The sequence below is a fragment of the Musa acuminata genome, chromosome BXJ2-6 (assembly GCF_036884655.1).
Source record: "Musa acuminata AAA Group cultivar baxijiao chromosome BXJ2-6, Cavendish_Baxijiao_AAA, whole genome shotgun sequence".
Classification (NCBI taxonomy): Eukaryota; Viridiplantae; Streptophyta; class Magnoliopsida; order Zingiberales; family Musaceae; genus Musa; species Musa acuminata.
Genome location: NC_088343.1, coordinates 15489837 through 15509150, shown reverse-complemented (window position 1 = coordinate 15509150; position 19314 = coordinate 15489837). Strand labels below are relative to the sequence as shown.

The 19314-nt window shown below is 38.1% G+C and overlaps 2 protein-coding genes across 5 annotated transcripts in view; both read left to right on the top strand.

Annotated features, from left to right (window-relative positions):
- Positions 1-110: 110 nt before the first annotated feature.
- LOC135586915 (uncharacterized) lies at positions 111-6633 on the top strand. 4 transcript variants are annotated; one of them, XM_065113123.1, is made up of 7 exons: positions 111-247; positions 330-1951; positions 2427-2781; positions 2895-3353; positions 3432-3573; positions 4396-4470; positions 4664-6633. In XM_065113123.1, exon 7 carries the CDS (start codon positions 4779-4781, stop codon positions 6477-6479), a length of 1701 nt encoding a protein of 566 aa, XP_064969195.1. In that variant the 5' UTR covers positions 111-247; positions 330-1951; positions 2427-2781; positions 2895-3353; positions 3432-3573; positions 4396-4470; positions 4664-4778; the 3' UTR covers positions 6480-6633. The 4 variants fall into 4 exon arrangements, with proteins under 4 accessions (XP_064969195.1, XP_064969194.1, XP_064969193.1 ...); XM_065113122.1 differs by lacking the exon at positions 330-1951 and having other exon boundaries at positions 113-247; XM_065113121.1 differs by having other exon boundaries at positions 114-528.
- Positions 6634-7796: 1163 nt separating this feature from the next.
- LOC135615082 (vacuolar sorting protein 18-like) overlaps positions 7797-19314 on the top strand; it is a 30045-nt gene continuing 18527 nt past the window's right edge. Inside the window, exons 1-11 of the mRNA XM_065113120.1 lie at positions 7797-8087; positions 8159-8371; positions 8576-8715; positions 8796-8891; positions 9399-9466; positions 11720-11821; positions 12058-12202; positions 14181-14321; positions 14402-14521; positions 14673-14729; positions 18038-18097. Coding sequence (XP_064969192.1) covers positions 7916-8087; positions 8159-8371; positions 8576-8715; positions 8796-8891; positions 9399-9466; positions 11720-11821; positions 12058-12202; positions 14181-14321; positions 14402-14521; positions 14673-14729; positions 18038-18097 — 1314 coding nt within the window. The 5' untranslated portion in view covers positions 7797-7915. The remainder of the gene's footprint in view (positions 8088-8158; positions 8372-8575; positions 8716-8795; positions 8892-9398; positions 9467-11719; positions 11822-12057; positions 12203-14180; positions 14322-14401; positions 14522-14672; positions 14730-18037; positions 18098-19314) is intronic.

Genomic DNA, 19314 nt, shown 5'->3' with positions numbered 1-19314 from the left:
TGTAAACCTAAATTTTTGTACGGTAGTTTGACTTTCTTTGGTTTTAATCTTCTTTAAAAAAAATAAATATATGACCACTGATGTCGTCAAGCGCCCATAACAAATTTATCGGCCCAAAACCACCCCTCTTCTCTTCCCCTTCCCGGTTCACACATCCCTAAATCACCTTTCCGCCCTCGTCTCTGATCATCTGGGATCAATATCAACGGCGCAAGCTTTGGATTCGAGATTGGTTATTCTCCGAAAGGTTCGATCTTTTGTTCTTATTTTAAGATATAAAAATCTGAATGATTTCCAAGTTCAGGCGTTTGGAAGATTGTATTCCTTAGGGGAAATGAAAGGATGATAAGAAGCATGACTATGCCGCCAATCGTATAAGATGATTAAAGTTTAGGGATTAAGAGGGCCAGTGCAGTTGTAGAGGACGGGAAGCTATTCCTAGGTGGATCCATCTCTTGCATGTGCCTATCGGATTGGTGTGCGCACTCTGACATCCGTCTCCTTCGGTTCTGCATTGGAGATCATTTCGTAATGCTGCATTGCTTGTGTTCTCTGGTTTTGTCTATTTAAATCTGGGTTTGGAGCTCATGCTGATTGTTAAATAGAATTCTCCTGCTTGAATTCTCTCTGGTTTTGTCTATTTTAATCTTGGTTTGGAGCTCATGCTGATTGTTACATAGAATTCTCCTGCTTGAATTCTCTCTGCTGGAAGGTAGTACTTGATTTGCCAGCAATTGGAAGGATTTGGCATCACTGTCAAGTCGGTGATTTTATGATTTTTAGATCTTATATACAATACATTGGTTTATATTTCTTCGTTGGTTGTTAGATTGGAAATGCTCGAATACCTTTACACTTACCACTTTGGTTGCTGGAAACTCCAGTATTGCAACCACATGAACATTAATGACCTCTCACCAATATTATAATATACTTTCTATTATTTTAGCTGCTTGGCATCTCGCAATACTTTTCATTTTTGACAGTTTCCATGCCAATTACTAATGTACTAATGCTGCTTAATAATGGATCAATTCTTAAGGATACAGAGCTTAAATTTGTGCACCAACATTGTCTCTTATTCACATCACTGAGGTTTACTTGCAATCGTCTGTGGAATCTTAGAATTTTGCCTTACAACTGATTCAGACAAAAAGCTTTTGTATTAAAGTTCAGTTACTGTTCCGTTTAATTAAGTTTAAATTTGGTTCTGAATAATATTTCCGGTTGATATGATGGCAACTGAAATCCCATCTAGCTCTTGCTACAGTTCAAAAAAAATTGGCATGCTTTCTTCTCCATGCATGTTGTCCTATGATCCTAATTTTGTTCCTACAATGCATTGCCACCGTGGTCCATGTGATCGACAAACTTCTGCAAAAGCAAGCTCCAGACATTAGGAGAAGAATAGAATGGCAGGAGAGTGTATTGTTTCTTGCCATGCTTTGGTCTGTGTTTTTGTTCCTTTTGTCAGGTTTGCATCTGTCTTAGTTGACTTAGGATGCGTTTGATGTGCTGAATCACCGTCGTGGCTTGCAACAGTTGATGCAAAATGGTGCTAAAATACTGCTTCTTGTCATGTGACTAGAAGATGCTCATGACAAAGGTCATGATGTCGCTTGCATTCATATTTTCTTTTAAATGTTTTGATGCAAATGAGTTGGACTGTGCAATTGCATCTCGAGCCAGATACACCCTTACATCTTCTTTTCCTTGTTCTACATGAGATTCATGATGCTTCTATACCTTCTTTATGACACAAGTCACATCAAGGAGGTCAAGGGCTTTTCCCGCTTGGTGGAGTGCTTCTCACTGCATGGTCTGCTGCATTTCTGTTTCACCTATCAGTGCCTTGCTCTCCATGATGGCTAAAAGTTGACACTTGAAGAGCATCCAAAAGACTGAATGAAGATAAAGTTTATCTCGAGGAACAATTGAAGTGTCTATGAAGGTAAGAAAAATTGTTATTTATAGGAACTGGAGGTGCAGGCTAGATGCATTCCAGGAAGAGACATGCCGATTGGTTGTCATGCTTATGGCCACTGATATTGCCAATTGGTTAACTAGTTGTGATAGTATATTTTTGGACCCACGTTTGGCTCGACAGGTTGCACTGCATTTTCCAGTTTTCTTGTAGCCATATGCTGGCTCTTGGCAGCTCATCAGGTTTGGTGTGGAACTTTGTTCTCCGATTCTTAGTTCTTTGCACGGTGCTGACTTCCTTTTTTTGTCCTAACTAAAAAGGAACAAAAACTATGCTGTGGTTGTGGTAAGGTTCTAATATTATCCACATTCTTTGAAAATTATTAATCTACTGCATATTGTTAGAGGAACTCACTACTGCTGTATTATCTGTCTGCAATCAAGATGATATTATAGTATTACATAGGCAAGCTAACTGTTTTCTGCCAATGGGTCATTTGCAGGTTGCTTGATTTGGAAACTGTTGTTAGGTCATGAGTCTATTTCTCTGAGAATTTGCTATGGTGGAGCTTACTGAGGAAGCAGGCATTCAAGTTAAAATATCAATCATGCATTAGTTCTGTACAAACATGGATATTGCAAGTATCTAAAAAAGAAAGAAAGCAAGTTGCATCCGAATCAGTTACTGAAGTTATCATCCATCCATGGTTGGGATGTAAAACTACAGAGGTAACGACTTTGTGGATCAGGTGGGGCCTACCAGTGCTCACTTTCAGTGGAATTTTAGTTGTTGAGTGGAAGAGATCATTAATCATGTCTTCAAATTCTTGGAGTATCTGTTACTTTGAGATCATGCAGGTGAAATTTACATGAACTTCATTACATGGTTTCTGCTTTTCTCAATCCTGTCAAATGTTTTCTACCACTGCAATGGTTTTGTGCTTTAACCATCTAAGAATCCATGAAAACAGATGCATTATTGAGTATAAGAGAAATGGCAAGGAGCAGCTGTCATGGGGGCTCACAGCTGCTTTCATATGGTCACAAAGCAACTCTGACTCTCCACATGCATTGGCAAGCACCAGAGACCTACTATTTCATCTGGTAGTGTGGTGTGGTATCAAAATGGTCCACTCTATTCCCTATATCTTGTTATTTGAAAGTAGGTACACTGAATGTTTATCGATCAACCCCTTCTCTTCCAAGCTAAGGCACTCGAATCTATTTCTACCTGCAATGCTTTACAAGCTACAGGCAATCACTGTCTTATTTGAAGATAGGGTTTTTTGCTTAATTATGCATTGAAAATTTTTAATTCCTACCTTCTTGCTCCTTTTCCTTAAATCTGCTACTTGACTTGATCGGAATGTGCTTGTCCAAACAAGACCGAATCCAAAAGAAAAGGCACCAGGCTGATCATTTTTCAACAGGTGATTTCTGCATTTGGAATCCATCTGTAACCTTATATTGGACTGAATTGTGGCCTTCTAACTTCATTCATGTTGCAGACATATTATGGTAGAATTAAAGTGATGCTGCAAGTAGTGGAAATACAGCATGCCGTTCTGAAAATTGTCAATCTCAGCAAAGCAGTCATTCCTCACCAAATCATATATTTGTTGGAGACTTGTGCATTGGCTGGTCCAACAGGTTGGTTTTCCTCTCTTTGCTGCTGGAACTGTTTGCTGTTGAGACTTCCACTCATCAAAACGATAGCTTGGGTGGCTTATATATTTTAGCCATGAGTATGGATGAAAATACTGTTTTGAGAAGAAGCACAGGGATAAGTATTTTTCTTTGTGCTGCAATAGCCGCTGCATCAGCTCCCTCCAATGCTTATACCCCATTCATTTTGTTGCCTTCTTTCTGATGTGTTTTGACACCAAGTCCTCAACTGTGTGGTTCCATCACGCAGTTTACACGAAGTACCAATGTCCTTAGACATGGCAACAAGACAAGGGCTCACATGGGGGCAATGCCACCCTCTTGTTTTATTAATTTAGGGATGGGTTGCCGCTGGTCTACATAAGACACTGTTGGTGGTCCATGACAGCAATTGTTCTCCTATCCCATTAAGCAGACACCCGTCTGTTTCAGCTTTTCTTCCACCTTGGTTAGCTCGCTGAGCATGTTTAGGACAACATCTTCCGTGATCTCTCCTGCCAAGATGGCTTCCCAAGTCTCTATTTGTAATTGGAAAATTGAAAGTAGTTGTTTGCCGATAGCTTCAGAACAAATTCTTAGTTTGTAGAATATGCTGCAGCAGCTATTAGAGTCTCTCGAAGACTTCCGATTCATGTAGAACATCTGTGTTGATGAGTCGGTACATACAGAAACATATTTTTATTGATGTGATGCAAGGACTAATGTGACTAGGTTAAACATCCTTGTCTCATTGGAACATTTATTTCTTTTGCAAGTCTCTCTATTATCTCATTCCAAACTTTTCGATCCGTATTGTATGATCATCAGGTACAGTATTTTCCAAGAAGAAAAAGCTTCCGAACTCAGGCGATTGACATGACTCCAAAGTCATGTTCCTGCACAGTAAGTAGCCTGAGACTTATATGGCACATTATTGTTGTTGTTTCTCTCATCTTCAATTATGAGACATCCGACTTAGAGTTTCACTCTGCCTACTTCCAATCATGCCATCCAAAAGAAAAAGGCTTCATTTCTCTGCCTACCTACCTTCTCCGGTTGCCATTATGTTTCTTATCTTCTCCTCTACTCACTGCAGCCCATCATAGACATCCACCCTCACCGGACTCTCCTACTGAACAAAGCATCCTCTGTCTACTGACTATATTTGATCATCTGACTTCAGTCACTCTCCATATGATCATCCCATCAACATGAAAGAAGAACGAGAGATGGCCTGTCTACGGCAAGCATCGCAGCTTCTCGGCTCACTGGTATCTTCTTCCTTCGCGGTCCGATGCTTCCCTGGTAAGTGGCAGTTGGTCCGCAGCAAGCTCGAGCAGCTGCTCTCCGGACTTGCCGCAGCTGCAGACGGCAACTTCCTCAGCCGGAATTCGGAGGTGGATTTGCTACTGAAGTCGATGTTGACGACCTTCGATGACATCGAATCGCTTTTACTTCGTTGCGGCGATGAATCCTGCGTCGGTGGGAAGCTCCTCTTGCGGAGCGATCTTAATGGCGTTGCCTCCAGGCTCGGGCTCCATAACGAGAGACTTGCGGAATTGTATGCTTCTGGGAATGCGACGCGTTCCCGAGCCATCGTCCTCACGAAGCCAAGCAGTAATGCCAGCCGAGAGGACATCCGATTCTACGTGAGGGATCTGTTCTCGAGGCTTAAGATTGGTGATACCAGCATGAGACTGCTAGCTTTGGATTCTCTTCATGAGGTTCTCCGCGAAGACGACGAGTATGTGAGGATCGTGGCGACGGATACAGCTGATGCAGTGTGTCTTCTAGTAAGCTTTCTCGAACACAGAGATGATGGCCTTCGGGAGAAGGCCGCAGGGGTACTCTCGGTGATCGCCGAGTTTGATTCATACAAAGGACTGCTTGTCGCTGCAGGTGCGATAGGTCCACTGATACCAATCTTGGAGAAGGGAACTGAATTGGGAAGAGAGAGAGCCGCCGGAATTCTGAGAAGGCTGACCGAGAATTCCGACAACGGGTGGTCGATCTCTGCTCATGGAGGCATCTCGGTGCTGCTCAAGATCTGCAGCGACGCCGCCGTTTGTCGTAAGGAGCTAATTGGGTTGGCTTGTCAGATTCTAAGCAACCTCGGCAGCGCTGAAGAGATGAGGAGGTTCATGGTGGAGGAGGGCGCCATTCCTGTTCTCTTACAGCTCACCCTGTCCAAGGAAGAAGAATCACGGATTCAAGCCATTGAGTGCCTTCATTCCATGGCATCTGCGGACAATGGCATCAGACAAATCGTTGTCGGAGAAGGACTTATCGCCTCGATAACTGAGTTACTGGATCCATGCTCACCCTGCTCATCAACGGCAAGAGAGGCGGCTCTCAAGGCTACCGAGCTGCTCCACTCAGCAGATTCCATAGCTGTCCTAATGAGCTCCGGCTTCTTGGATCGAGCGCTCTTCTTCGTCAAACATGGCGGCGTCTCCGTCCAGGAGTTGGTCCTGAAGAGCGTCTCCCGCCTCTGTGAGCTCTCCGAGGAGTACAGGAAGGCCATGGGCGACGCGGGCTACATGACGGAGCTCGTGAGCTTACTGGAAGCCAAATCAGCTGGAGTCAGAGAGAAAGCAGCTGAGACCATTCATAACATGATCTGTGCTCAACGAAATAGGAGAAGGTTGATCCAAGACGACCACGACGTGGACCGGATCATGCGGTCGCTCGATCTCGTGGAGGGGAACTCTGCGACGAGGAAGCACCTGCTCTCCGTGCTGAAGGCAGTGGCGGAGAGCAACAGCGGAAGGAGAAGGATCATGGCCTCCGGGTGCGTGCATTGCTTGCAGAGACTGGCAGAAGCCGACGAGGTGGACGCCAGGAAGGTGATGAAGAAGCTCTCTGCCCGGAATCGATTTCGAAGTATCCTGAATGGATTCTGGAGCACCTGATTTCCTTTCAGCTGCTGTAATATGCAATCTGCTTTGTTCATCATCGGCATCTCTTTTTCTGTCTTCATGATTCCAACCAGCTTATCATGCAATTCTCAGCTGGTGATATTTGGATGATACATATATTATGTATATTTCTTTTTTTGGGTTTTGATCATTATTTTAGAATGTCTGCTAAATGGCCATATGAAATTGTAGATAAACCTGACCCTTAGACTTCAGCATTTGATGGGTGCAATGATGATCATGTGGGGGTAAGAAGGTTACGGAAATCAACAACAATGAAGGATAAACCTAAAAATAATGTACATCAGATTTATCTTTTTGCATTTTTAACCAGCATGAGTATCATTGAATTATAAAATATTTAACTTAAATATCTAAAAATATCTTAACTTTTCTTGGATCCAAGATTCAAAATCTAATCGTACAAATTCAAAAAAAAAAATCTTGACTATCTGATATTGAGTTATTAGATCAAATCTCATTCTTATCACTTGTTTCATAAAAAAAATTAAATCAAAATTTAAAATTAAAATATGATAAATTAAAAAAAAATCCTTAACTTTCTCGTACAACGTTTCAACTTTAAAATTTTTTTGTGAAATATCTTTTTTATATATGACCATTTTACCCTTGGTCTCTTGCATGAGGAAGAGAGAGGTAAGACAGTCGTCGCTATCTCTACGAACTCTTTCAACACTTGTTAGATTCACTCTTACCCGTGTAAAGTTATTGACAGGTTTGATGGAGCGAGGTTAATAGAGGTGAGGATGACCTTCACACTCTCTCATTCCTTACATGAGGGTTGTGGACGAGTATGACAAGAGCTAATGAGGTGAGGCGAAGGTGGGTAGCCAGGTGATTAAGGGCACCGACGATGATATAAGAATTTTTACACGAGGATCATGGGCAAAGCATATAGGGGTAGGGTTGATTGTGTCAATAGAGGTGATTATGAGTCCAATAGAGATAGAAATAAAATAATCTTTTTTTTTTTTTTCAGGGAGGTGCTCTCTGTATAAAATTTTCCAAGTTAGAGATTTATTTGGGGAATTCACCGTTAAAAATAGAATGATTAATAATTAAATTTTGACATTTCAGATACCCAACACAAACTTTCCATCTTCGACATGAATTACATAGGCCAATCAAATATATGCACAAATCTCAAAGTATCATGAGGTGAGATGATGTGCTGTACAACTTTGAAAGCTTTACACCGTCAGATTTTAAGGTTCACAGATCTCAAAGCAACGGGCATTCCGGGTCGGGTCTCCTATAAAATGATGGGTTGTTACATTCCAAATCGTCATACCTTTTGTCGAGCTCCGGCGATCTCCTCCGTTCGGTTCTTGAATCCCTTCTCTACCCATCCCTCTACATCACTTAGGTTCCATTTAGGATTTCAGCGTCTCGCTCTTTCTCCGGTCGTCATGGACGCCGGTGGAAGCGGCGGCGGTCTCTTCTCCGTCGATCCCCTCGAGCGGCACGCCGCCAGGGGTCGTGGCGTCATCACGTCCATGGCCGCCGGCAACGACGTCATCATCCTTGGCACCAGCAAGGGTTGGGTCATTCGCTATGATTTTGGGGTCGGGGACTCGCAAGGTCAGCTAGCCTCGGTTGTTCTTCTCTCCGAACCCTTCCCTTCGATCTTGATCTGTTCATCATCCTCGCAGATCTTGACTTCTCTGGAGGCCGAGGCGGTGATCAGCTGGTGCACCGTGTCTTCGTTGACCCCCGAGGGAGCCACTGCATTGCAACGGTCCTCCATGCGGCCGGGGCTGAGACATACTATATCCACGCAAAGTGGGCACGGCCTAGGGTTTTGAGCCGGCTGAAAGGATTGGTCGTCAATGCGGTGGCCTGGAACCGACAGCAGATCACGGAAGGTATGATGTCGTCCTTTGTAGTTCTTGATTTGCACATGGTGGGTATCTATTTGGTTGATACTGATCATGATCCTTTACTGATTCTTGATCTGCGTATGCTGGGTTTCTCTTTAGTTGAGAGATAACCAAAGATGTGATGTCGCCTTTTCTGGTTCATGATTTGCATACGACGTGTTTTTACTTATTCCTTGTTTATGGTTTTAGGATCAACGAAGGAGGTGATTCTTGGTACTGAAAACGGGCAGTTGTTTGAGATGGCGGTTGACGAGGTGGATAAGAAGGAGAAGCATGTAAAGTTGCTGTTTGAGCTGACTGAGCTTCCTGAAGCCATAATGGGTTTGCAGGTATGGTAGAATGTTTACTCTCTTCGTTGGTGATGACTTGAAAGGTTATGCCACTAAATTTTCGGATTCTTAATCCGCAGATGGAAACAGCTGCTCTAAGTAATGCAACAAGGTTTTATGTGATGGCCGTGACACCAACCAGATTGTACTCTTTCACTGGTATTGGTTCATTGGAGGTTAGATATGTAGTTTCTTTCTGGCAGATTTTAATGTATTTTCTTGTTATGTCCTTAAGTTTAGATTCTAACGAGTGCTTTCTTGAAATCATATGAACCTAAAAATATTTGACAAAAATAGTTTCTCTCTCTTAAGTATCACTAATTTGAAAAGGGTAAACTATGCTCATATGGCAAGGCCTAAATTTGAGTTTCCTATCTCATAGTATGACCTGAATGCTTTTAACTATTCTTTTATATATTGTAATTTCCTGAGTTATCTAGTTTTCTGTAGAAGCATGTTGGTGTCTAGTTGGTTTCTTTTTCTAGTATATTTTTGAATAAAATAAAAATTAAAGGAAAATATTACATTCTCGTCTTTGTTAATATGTGGTTTATTCTTTTTGTAAGTTTTTACATGTAGTTTAAATTTTAAGCATTTGAACAGTAGTCAGAGAACTTTTTTATGTTCAGAGATTTTGTGGGTAAATCTTCTGTGATCTGGTTTATGTTGCTAATCTTTTGCAGACTGTATTTGCCAGCTATTCAGATCGTGCGGTGCATTTTATGGAGCTTCCTGGAGAAATTCCCAATAGGCAAGCTATTACATGCTCATTATAATGTTGCCTTTGGAATAATGCTTTTGACTTTTTTCTTATCTTTTATGTTATTTGATAATATTTTTTGCATGTGTTAGTTCTCTGTTTTTTCCCGTTATATTAATAAAAATTAGAAATACATTTTTGGTACTAGATATGGAAACTCTATTACTTGTCTAAATTCTTTATTTATTTTAATCAACAAGTATAAACATTTACTATTGGATTAGTGAGTTCACACGTCAGAAAAACTTTTGAAAGCAGTTTTCTTTTGTGCCATTTGTAATAAAGACCAAATGGACAGATATGCGTCTGACCCACAAAAGGCACCATGTTTTCTAATAGAATATATTGCAGCTTTTACATAGTTCTTTCAAATCTTGTATCTCTGGACAAGTCCATCAGAAGGGCATGGAACAAAATATGGTACCTTGAATCTATGAGAGGTATCACTAAACATCATGGAGTCTTTGGCATATTGTTTGCTAACCAATTGAGGCTGGTGTTCTAGATCCAGTGGCAATTTAGACTCAACAGATGTGGTCTGTGTGGTCAATTCACCTCTTTTTCTCCTCCACTTTATTGTAATGCTCACCTGTTTACATAGACAAATGTCAAAATTTTTTCTGGATTCTTATTGTTGTCTTCGGGGACAAACACATTCTTGTTATTACCTAGATGAAACTGTGTGGTCAATAGACCACTTTTTCTCCACATCATTATTGTAATGCACACCTATTTGCATAGACAAATATCAAAATCTTTTTTTATTATTACTCTTTTCTTTAGGGACTTTTTTCGTTGTTGTACTTGTACCTAGATCCCCCAATGACATCCTGTACAGTCTGATGATATTTATGACACTCAACATAAATATTTTCCAGTGTTGAGGTGGATTTAGATATCTCTTTGAGATCTTCAATTGGTGACAGGAAATGCTGATGCCCTAGGTGCATCTGGATGATAGTTGGTAATCTTGGTTTATATTGGGAACCAAACATCTGAAAAGTATCTCTTGTATCACTCTACACTAAAATGCTTTCATCATTTATATGCGTTACTTATGGTAACATATATTTTCTAATTTCGATTTATAGTTTTATATTGAAACCTATAAAGGGTTAATATTTCGTTGTACCATCAGTTTACCATGTTCTGACATTCATTCATGATCTTTGAAGTTGGTTAATATATGTTGGCTTGTTTAGTCAAATTCATTCGGGCAGTCTTAATTTGTTTTTATAGGATGTTCTTTGTTGTTATATTGTTGTAATTTAGACTTCAATGACTGACGCCAATATGACTTAGGATAAAATGTACGAGGTCCCCAATTATTCCGCTATAAGAAGTACAAATTCACCAAATTTAGGTAAGGGCTTGAGAATATTCTCCAGCAATAACCTTATTTTAGCATTGTGACAACCAGCAACAATCGTATAAGATGTTTCCAATTCCTTTTATGAAATGAGTTGCTGCCCAAGTTGCAAGTATACTAATTGTATCAGTGCCACTCAAAATGACTCTGGTCAGATGAAATCATATCCGAAGATTCCAATCAGCTTGGATAACACAATGTCCAGAATACACAGATGTGCTAGGTGATCAATTTTGAAGCCTCCATAATTTTCGTCATCCATCCATATACTCTTTGAAATTTGACAAAATATTCAGAGCCTTCTATGGTTTTTGTCAATAGAACAAAATGATAGTGTGGTTTTAGTTTCTGCTGGAATAGTTGCCAATGTGTTCATTTCAGGTGTGTTAATTCTTCTCAATCCTAGTTATTCCTTTCACCAATGGTGGACTTAAATGTTTAGTAAATCATTCTAAATTGTTTACATTTAGGAAACTGCTTTGGCTTAACTGTTTAGTCAAGCAGATATACTTTGAGAATTTGTGGTCTTAAGCTAATGGTTTGGTTTTGAATAAACATTAGAGTCAACCTTAGTAAGCTTATAGAGTCATTAATTACAGTGGAAAGCAATTGACTCATGAGGTGATCATTCATTCTGCATAAAATTCATCAAAATATTAGTATCAAATCTCTTTGTGTAGTGTTACTTTTCACTTGATCTTTGCTGTTACTAATTGGTATATGTTGTCTTACATTTTTACATCATTAATCTTATGTGATCCCCTTATTGTTTATTTGGAGAGCTCTTTCTTAATTTCTCATGCAATATGTATTAAATTGTCATTTTTTATATAAAATTGTTGGTCAAACATCACTATTATGGTAATTATCTGCAGTGAGCTACACTTTTTTATTAAGCAGCGGAGGGCCCAACATTTTGCCTGGCTCTCTGGGGCTGGAATTTATCATGGTGATTTAAATTTTGGTGCACAACACAGGTATGGTTTTCTGTTTTCATCTTCCTCTTAAGGATAACTATATCTCTTGCTAAATTTTAATTTGCCTTTGAACCATGCATTAATAGTGCTTATTAACTTAGTAAACTTGCCTATCAAAAGGATAAAAAGGGGCATTATATGTTGTATTCTATTTATTCAACATTTTTCGAATCTTAATCTGTTGATGGTTGAAGATTTTACCTGTGCTTGACTTATGGAGTTCCTGTTTTCTGAAGCTCAACCAATGGAGATGAGAACTTTGTTGAAAACAAGGGTCTTTTGGACTATTCAAAATTGGGTGAAGTGGGCGAAGCCAATAAACCAAGATCTTTTGCAGTGTCTGAGTTCCACTTTTTGGTTCTGATTGGCAACAAGGTTAAGGTATGGATCACGTTTAGGTTTACAATACAACCAACTCTTGTGTCTTCAGAACTTTTATTAAATTAATTTCATCTGACAGCCTCCAATAGTTGGTGCAAAAGTAAACTATACTCGAGTGGGTTTATAAGGATTCATGTTTCTGATACAGAGCCAATCAATGGCTGTTTGACCTATGCGTGAATTGTAGGATGATATATATAGAGAAAGGTATTACATATGATGCAAATTTGTCAGAAGGAAACTAGATAAACTGAAGGATATAATGAATATACAACAAAGAAGCTATATTATATATGAACATTCAGTGAGTAAATAGGAAATGAATTATGCACACAAAAAAATAGCAACTTATAAATAGATAACTTATCATGAATATGATACAACTAATTTGTATTTGAGGCACATGTAAATCAGATTGTTCAGCAACCGCACTAGCTATTTTTATGTGGACAAAAAATTGAAAATGTTAGAGCCTCTTCTTAGCATGATGAGATAAAAAGGCCAGTGGAGGAAACTACTAAAATCTTGAGAGAAGTGGGACTACCTATTTCATATATCCTCTTGATAGGATGGGTAGCCTTATATTGAGTTCGAGTGCTACCTTTCTACAAGGGATTGTAGCAAATCCTCTTGATAGGATGGGTAGCCTTCTATTGAGTTCGAGTGCTACCTTTCTACAAGGGAATCTAGTAACCTCAGAGAGAGAATTTAGTAAGGGAGAAAATGAGAGTGAAAAGTTATAGCCTTAGAGGCTTGTATGCTTATATCTACATGGCCTATTATGCTTATATCTATATGGCCTACTATCGTGTTGCTTTTCTGGAATGATCCTTGCTTGATTGCTCTTGCATCCCTCATCCTTCAAGCTGTCTATCCCTCCTCAGGTATGTTAGTCAGCTGACCCTTGCTTTGGAACAAATCGTTGACAATTACCCAGCTGGTTGCCCTTTCTTTGAATCATAACGGGTGACCAAGCATCAATATAATCCATATTTCCTTCTTTGTGTTGTCTAAAATATGATTCTTTGACCCAGTCGATTGCTACAGCTATTAGGACTTCAAGTTGTGATCTTCATCAGCTTATCTTCGTCTACAATTATGCTTCCAAGCCAATGCGAGACTGATTAGATGTTGTGAAGGCTGCCATTGACCTGTCGGCCTTGGTTGGCATCAAATTGGATCAAAAAGTTGCCAATTTCAAGGACAACCACAACTATGGTGAAACTGGCACTGCAATGGTCGATGATGAGGCTGACAATGAGTTTGAAAGCCGTTTTTCTACACAGTTTGAAAACTGTGTAGTAGAACCCAGAGTTACTTTGATTTAGGTTGGGCAAAGGATGTACCATGTTGGTTCTTTTTTAATTGATATTGGAACTTTGAAAGGCTCTGTCAAGTGTCAATATAACAACAAAAATTAATATCTGGAAAGAAAGAAACTGCAGGCTCAAAGGTTTTATTGAACATCTGGTTAATATAGTTAAGGAATCACTTTCTGGTTCTTTAGCTGTGAGAGAATTTGCTGCAGTAAAAAATTAGGCCATCTGGTCTTTGGTTTGCCAAAGGCTTCCATCACTTCTTAGTTGTCTTGGAGTTTGTTGTAAGCTGTTTCTGCTTCTTTCTCCCCCTCTCTCTCTGTGTTTATTTTATCTTATCTTTTGTATTTAATTTACTGCCTAAAAAAATGTTTTCAGCTTTGCTGTTTTGCCTGAAAAAACCGTTGATATTAGCATTCTGAATGGAAGTTTTATTCCACATCAGATAAAGAATTTATTTAGCTCACTGCCAGTTGGCTTTGACATGATTGCCAGTGAACTTTGCAAATGATTGTTGTTCTAGTTCAGGGACTCCCTCAAGTGTCATTCTTAAGCAAAACAATTATCTGTAATTTTAAACTGGGTTATGTCACAAGCAGTACAGAGGATGAGATGACTAGTTGTCTTTATAACTCAGGAAAACAACTTGCCTTCATTTGCAGGTTGTCAACAGAATCAGCCAACAAATAGTAGAGGACCTTAAATTTGATCATACGCCAGAATCATCAAAAGGAATTATTGGGTTGTGCAGTGATGCCACGGCTGGATTATTCTATGCATTTGATGAGAACTCTATATTCCAGGTTAGAGCCTACATGGATATGTGCTTTGGTTAAGCTCCCTGATCTTTTATTTAAAATTTTGTTGATGTCTACTGTACAAGGTTTCTGTTCAAGATGAGAGCCGTGACATGTGGCAATTCTACCTAGACATGAAGGAATATGCTACTGCTTTAGCCTATTGTCGAAATCCAATCCAGAGAGATCAAGTTTATTTAGTGCAGGTCATTTCTTATCCTGATGGGGTCTTGCAACTGTGTAATGTTGTCAGGAGCTCTTGTTCATTCTTGGACACTGAGAGATTGCACATATGCTTATTTCATTCAATGCTATATTGATTTTGTGTGAAAAGTAATTGAGTTAGATTTATTACAGGCCGATGCTGCTTTTTCCACCAGAGATTACTACAGAGCGGCTTCTTTCTATGCTAAGGTGAGATTAGTTTTCAATAATTTATTATTCCTTCTAACCTGAAATGGTACCTAATTTAAAGTAGTAAACCTGGCATATTGTTAGACATTGATGAGCAAAAGTTGATTAACTTTACTAACTGCCCTTTTTTTAAATATGTTTTAATCGAGGAAGTCTCTACTAGGATCAAGCAGGGTGAAGTAGTGAGCACTCGTGAAAGAATGTAAATTATAGTTTTACTGAGTCTGCTTTAGTTTAAGTCTTATGGCAATGACTTTTAGTAATAGTTGATAAAGATCAAAATATTGGAATGGGTTCTTGAAGTATATTTGTTGCAGATTGGAACCATGTAGCAAAATGTGAATCTGTTGGAATTTTAGTTTATTTTTGACAAATTAACATTGTTTTAGTTGATAAACATACCAATATCTGAATCCGAGTGAAGGGTGAGGGCATGACTCTTTTATGAAATAATGAGGTGCAGGGGAATCATGATTAGTGTTTGAGGGTACACATAAAGAATCAGATAAATTGAAGCTTGTGACTTTTCCTTTTCAAGTTTTTTCTCTGAAACACCATTTAGTGATTTCCATGAACTACTTTAATGACCCAGTTAGAATTGTTTACCCTGAAGCTGATAAAAATCTTGTTATATATCATTTAGGATTTCAGGATAGAGAAATAACTCCTTTTTGGTCATCCTATCACATTACTGACATTATTACTTAAAATATGGTGCAAAGAAACATGGAGATCCTAGAAGAAGTGTGCAATTCCAATTTCATAGTTCTGAACTGACATGATTATCTTTTGGGGTTGAACTCTTTGGTTTTGTTATCTTTGTTACTGAATTCAATTGCATGATTCCAATTCCTGCAATGTATCTTTATCAATTAGTAAAACCTTTTATCAGTTGCTGAGTTATGAATGTTGAGAAGTTATAGATGGATAATTCAAAGAATAATTTTGGTAGCTATCTTTATCAAGGTAATGTTGGTTTAAATTTTCTCCTTGGTGATAGGGAATTATAGATTCCCTCTCTACATAATAATGATTAGATCAAGTGAATATGTTTCCAACATGGTTGATCCAAATCTTAACTTGTTGAGAACTTGATTTCGTCTTCCTCAAATCTATCTTTATGTAAAATTGGAGATCTTATGCTCTATTTTGTTGCGACTATAAAAGCTTAGAATCTTGTTCCCAGTTTTTGCTCAACTTGCTCAAACATTGAAATTTGGTTGAAGCATCTTACTCCTGAAATTGGTACATCTCCAATGAGATGGTCCATTTTGGTACCATATCCATTGATGTTTGGATGGCCTGCAATCATTTTTTCTATCTTATGAAGGATAAAACTGATTCCTCATATTTCAGAGAAAAATGCTTTGAGACACTGATATCTTAAGCTTCTTATTCTTTTGCTTAATTTGCTAGCAATCAGGAACATATTGTAATCAAGTTCCTTGGATCGTAGAATTAAATTTCAGTTCGATTGTATGTTATTATCATGCCAAATGTTGGCATGGTTTGTTATACTGTGGGCATCCAGAAAAAGTACCAAATGACAAAGGTACTCGAGGGAAAACTTAATAACCTCAAATATGTTGAACGGACACAATCATATGCCTTAGCGAGTTTAAGAAAAAACAAAATCTAAATCCAGTGGATTAAATTCACTAATTTTGAGGTCCTTGCCAGGATCAGAAACCTTGGTCAGTTCTATATTTGATGGTCCATAATGTCCTTTCGTCCCTTGTTGGTTTATAACTACAACTGCATTGTGAGATCAGGAAGGTCCTTGAAGACGAGAGATAGAGGCAAAAATTTCATGCATAGAGAGATAAATGAGGTCTAAATTGGTAAAGGTTAGCATAAATATACTCACCCTTCTTTTCATATTAAGCATTATCCCAAATATAATATGAAAAAAGGGTGATTCTTGATGAAAAAGGTGAAAACCGAAGGGTGACGTTCACATGTATAATAGTGTACTTGATGACAAAGAGATCTGAAACAGGAAAAACTTCAAGCATCAAGCAATGCTTAAGTCTTCAATCTTGTTCCTTTATTTTTAACTGTATTGGTCACTCGATATAAAAATACTTAATCAACTGTTTCAGTGTTCTCACAAATTTAATTTGGATTTGGTACATTTTAATAATTAAGTTGCGACCACATTGATAATAAAATAGTGAAAATAATGATAGAAAGTTTAAAGTTTGAAGTGCTTGGGCCTCTCGTGATAACTACCTTGCTACCATGATACTAAAATGCTAAAGGAATATGTATGTGATTGCATAACATTCTTTCTTTTTTGGCATGAATAAGGAAACCTTTTGTTTCTCAGTTTCCTGCTAAATCATGATAAACATCTAATCCTGCAGCCAACATTAAACCCTTAGGACATCCCAAACCTTTAAGCAAAGGGCAGCACTGGTTCAATAACTACTCAAGGATAACTTCATGGCAATGAGAGCATGCATCTGCTCTCTTGGCATGACATGATTTTATGCCGTGTAAGTTGGTATGTCCCTGTATTAACTAATACCCGTAAAAAACTGATTTAATCATGTTTTAGCACTTCCATGATAGGTTGCATGATATAATTTGGCAGCAGCATGATTTTTGTGCTATGGCCGTTGGTATATCCATATACTTATTTAAGAAAAAAAGGCATAGCCAGTGCACGAGGCTGATCGACTAAGAGTTGCCCCTTTATTTAAACAAATGCAACTCATTCTAACATCAGTTGTACTGTGGCACATTAATTGCTTGCGATGTTTACTTCACTGAGAGTCAATGACATTTTGAGATTCTGTTTTCACTTTTTACTTCTTATGATTATTTTCAAAGTTATTGCATGCTATGTCATTTGTTTTTGGTTTTGGAGGCCTGCATCAAAAGTGTCATAAGTGACAATCTTTTGTTCTTTATGGATATTATACTTTGGATGAATCTATTTTGTGAGAGAAGTTTAAAAGTAAATTTATTTCTTTCTTAGTATCTTGAGGAGGTGAGTTTTCATAGTTTTATTATTTGCCAATGTTTGTGAAAATATCATTTATTGTATTATCATTAGTGTAAAACATTCCTTTCTGTAGTTTCTTGATCAAGTTGCAACAATTTTCTTTTGGGTTGGACATGATTGTCATCATGAGGCTTGATGTGTCTTTTAGTTACCCTGCCTGAGAACAAGAAGAAAAATGACATGATGATGACTAAATTTAAGATGTTAAAATAAGATTGTTAAGTGAGAGGTGCATTTCATATGATTATACATTGTAGTAAGTACATACAATATGAGAATGCTTTTTTTCCTCTTGCAGGTGAACTACATCAAGTCATTTGAAGAAATCAGCTTGAAGTTTGTAATGGCAGATGAGTTGGTAAGTACGTTGTCTTATTATTGATGTGGAAATAAGTTAAATTAACAACATAACGTTCCAAAGTTTAATCAAGATGTGACAAAATTAAGTTTCTGACATCTACCATTAGTTAGTTTGGCACAGTTTGCTATGTATAAGGCTGAATCATGTCACCATGCTATTTTTCTAAAGTTGAACAAATAAAGAATAATATCACCAAACTTATTTATCTTTCTAATGTGTTGTGAAGACCCATAAATCAGACCAAAATTTTTAGACCAAACAGTAGTCACTCCAAAATCAAAGCTAACAAATAATTAGTTGGTTTGATCATTAGGGGATTAATTTATTGCAAGCGTGTTCAAATGGACAAATAAATATACTAGCATGTTTTAAAATACTATTTAGACTGATCTGTGCCAACTGGTGTCTACCAATCCAACCAAGCATTACCAGATGGTATCTTACTTTTTTGTGTTTTTCAATGATACCAACGAGTATAGGTCAATATACTGCTTGGTATTTCATTATTGTAGTTATGTTTTAAAATACTGTTTGGACCAAGGTCTCTCGTGCTGTGATTTACCACTCGGTATAGGCAGTATATACCGATCCGATAGGGGACTGGTATGCAGACCACCTTGTATCAGGTGGTTTGTGTTATATGATATTGTATCACCCGATACGGGGTCTGTACCGATGGGCATGGTCAAAATATGACTGCTATCGACCTGTACCGATTGGATTTCGACCAACATTGATCAAGGGCCAGGATTGATTTGATTCAAACGGTCCATTTGACCGTTTGAACTAGTAGAAAAGGTTTTTAAACCCTTTTTACCCCCTCATTCTCTCCCGTTTCACACACTCTAACTCATTTATTCTCTTATTCACTTTCTCACTCACATATTTATCTCATTCTCTCATTTGTACTCTCTTAAACTCTACGAAATTACAATTTATGAATTGGTCAAGCTTGGGAGGCTAATTATGGAGGATTAACACCAAAGTTAGAATAAGAACTCTCTAATCAAAGGTTTTTTTTTCATTTTTGATGATTTTTGAGATAATTAAGCCTATATTATGTTCTCTAATCAAAGATATATGCTACTATTCTTTCATAATTTAAATTATTTTTGCTAAGTTTATACTGAATTTATATTTATTTTTAACTTAAAAACTCTAATAAAATTTTTAAGAAATTTTTGGAGTTATTTTTTGCCATTTTCCTATGCTGT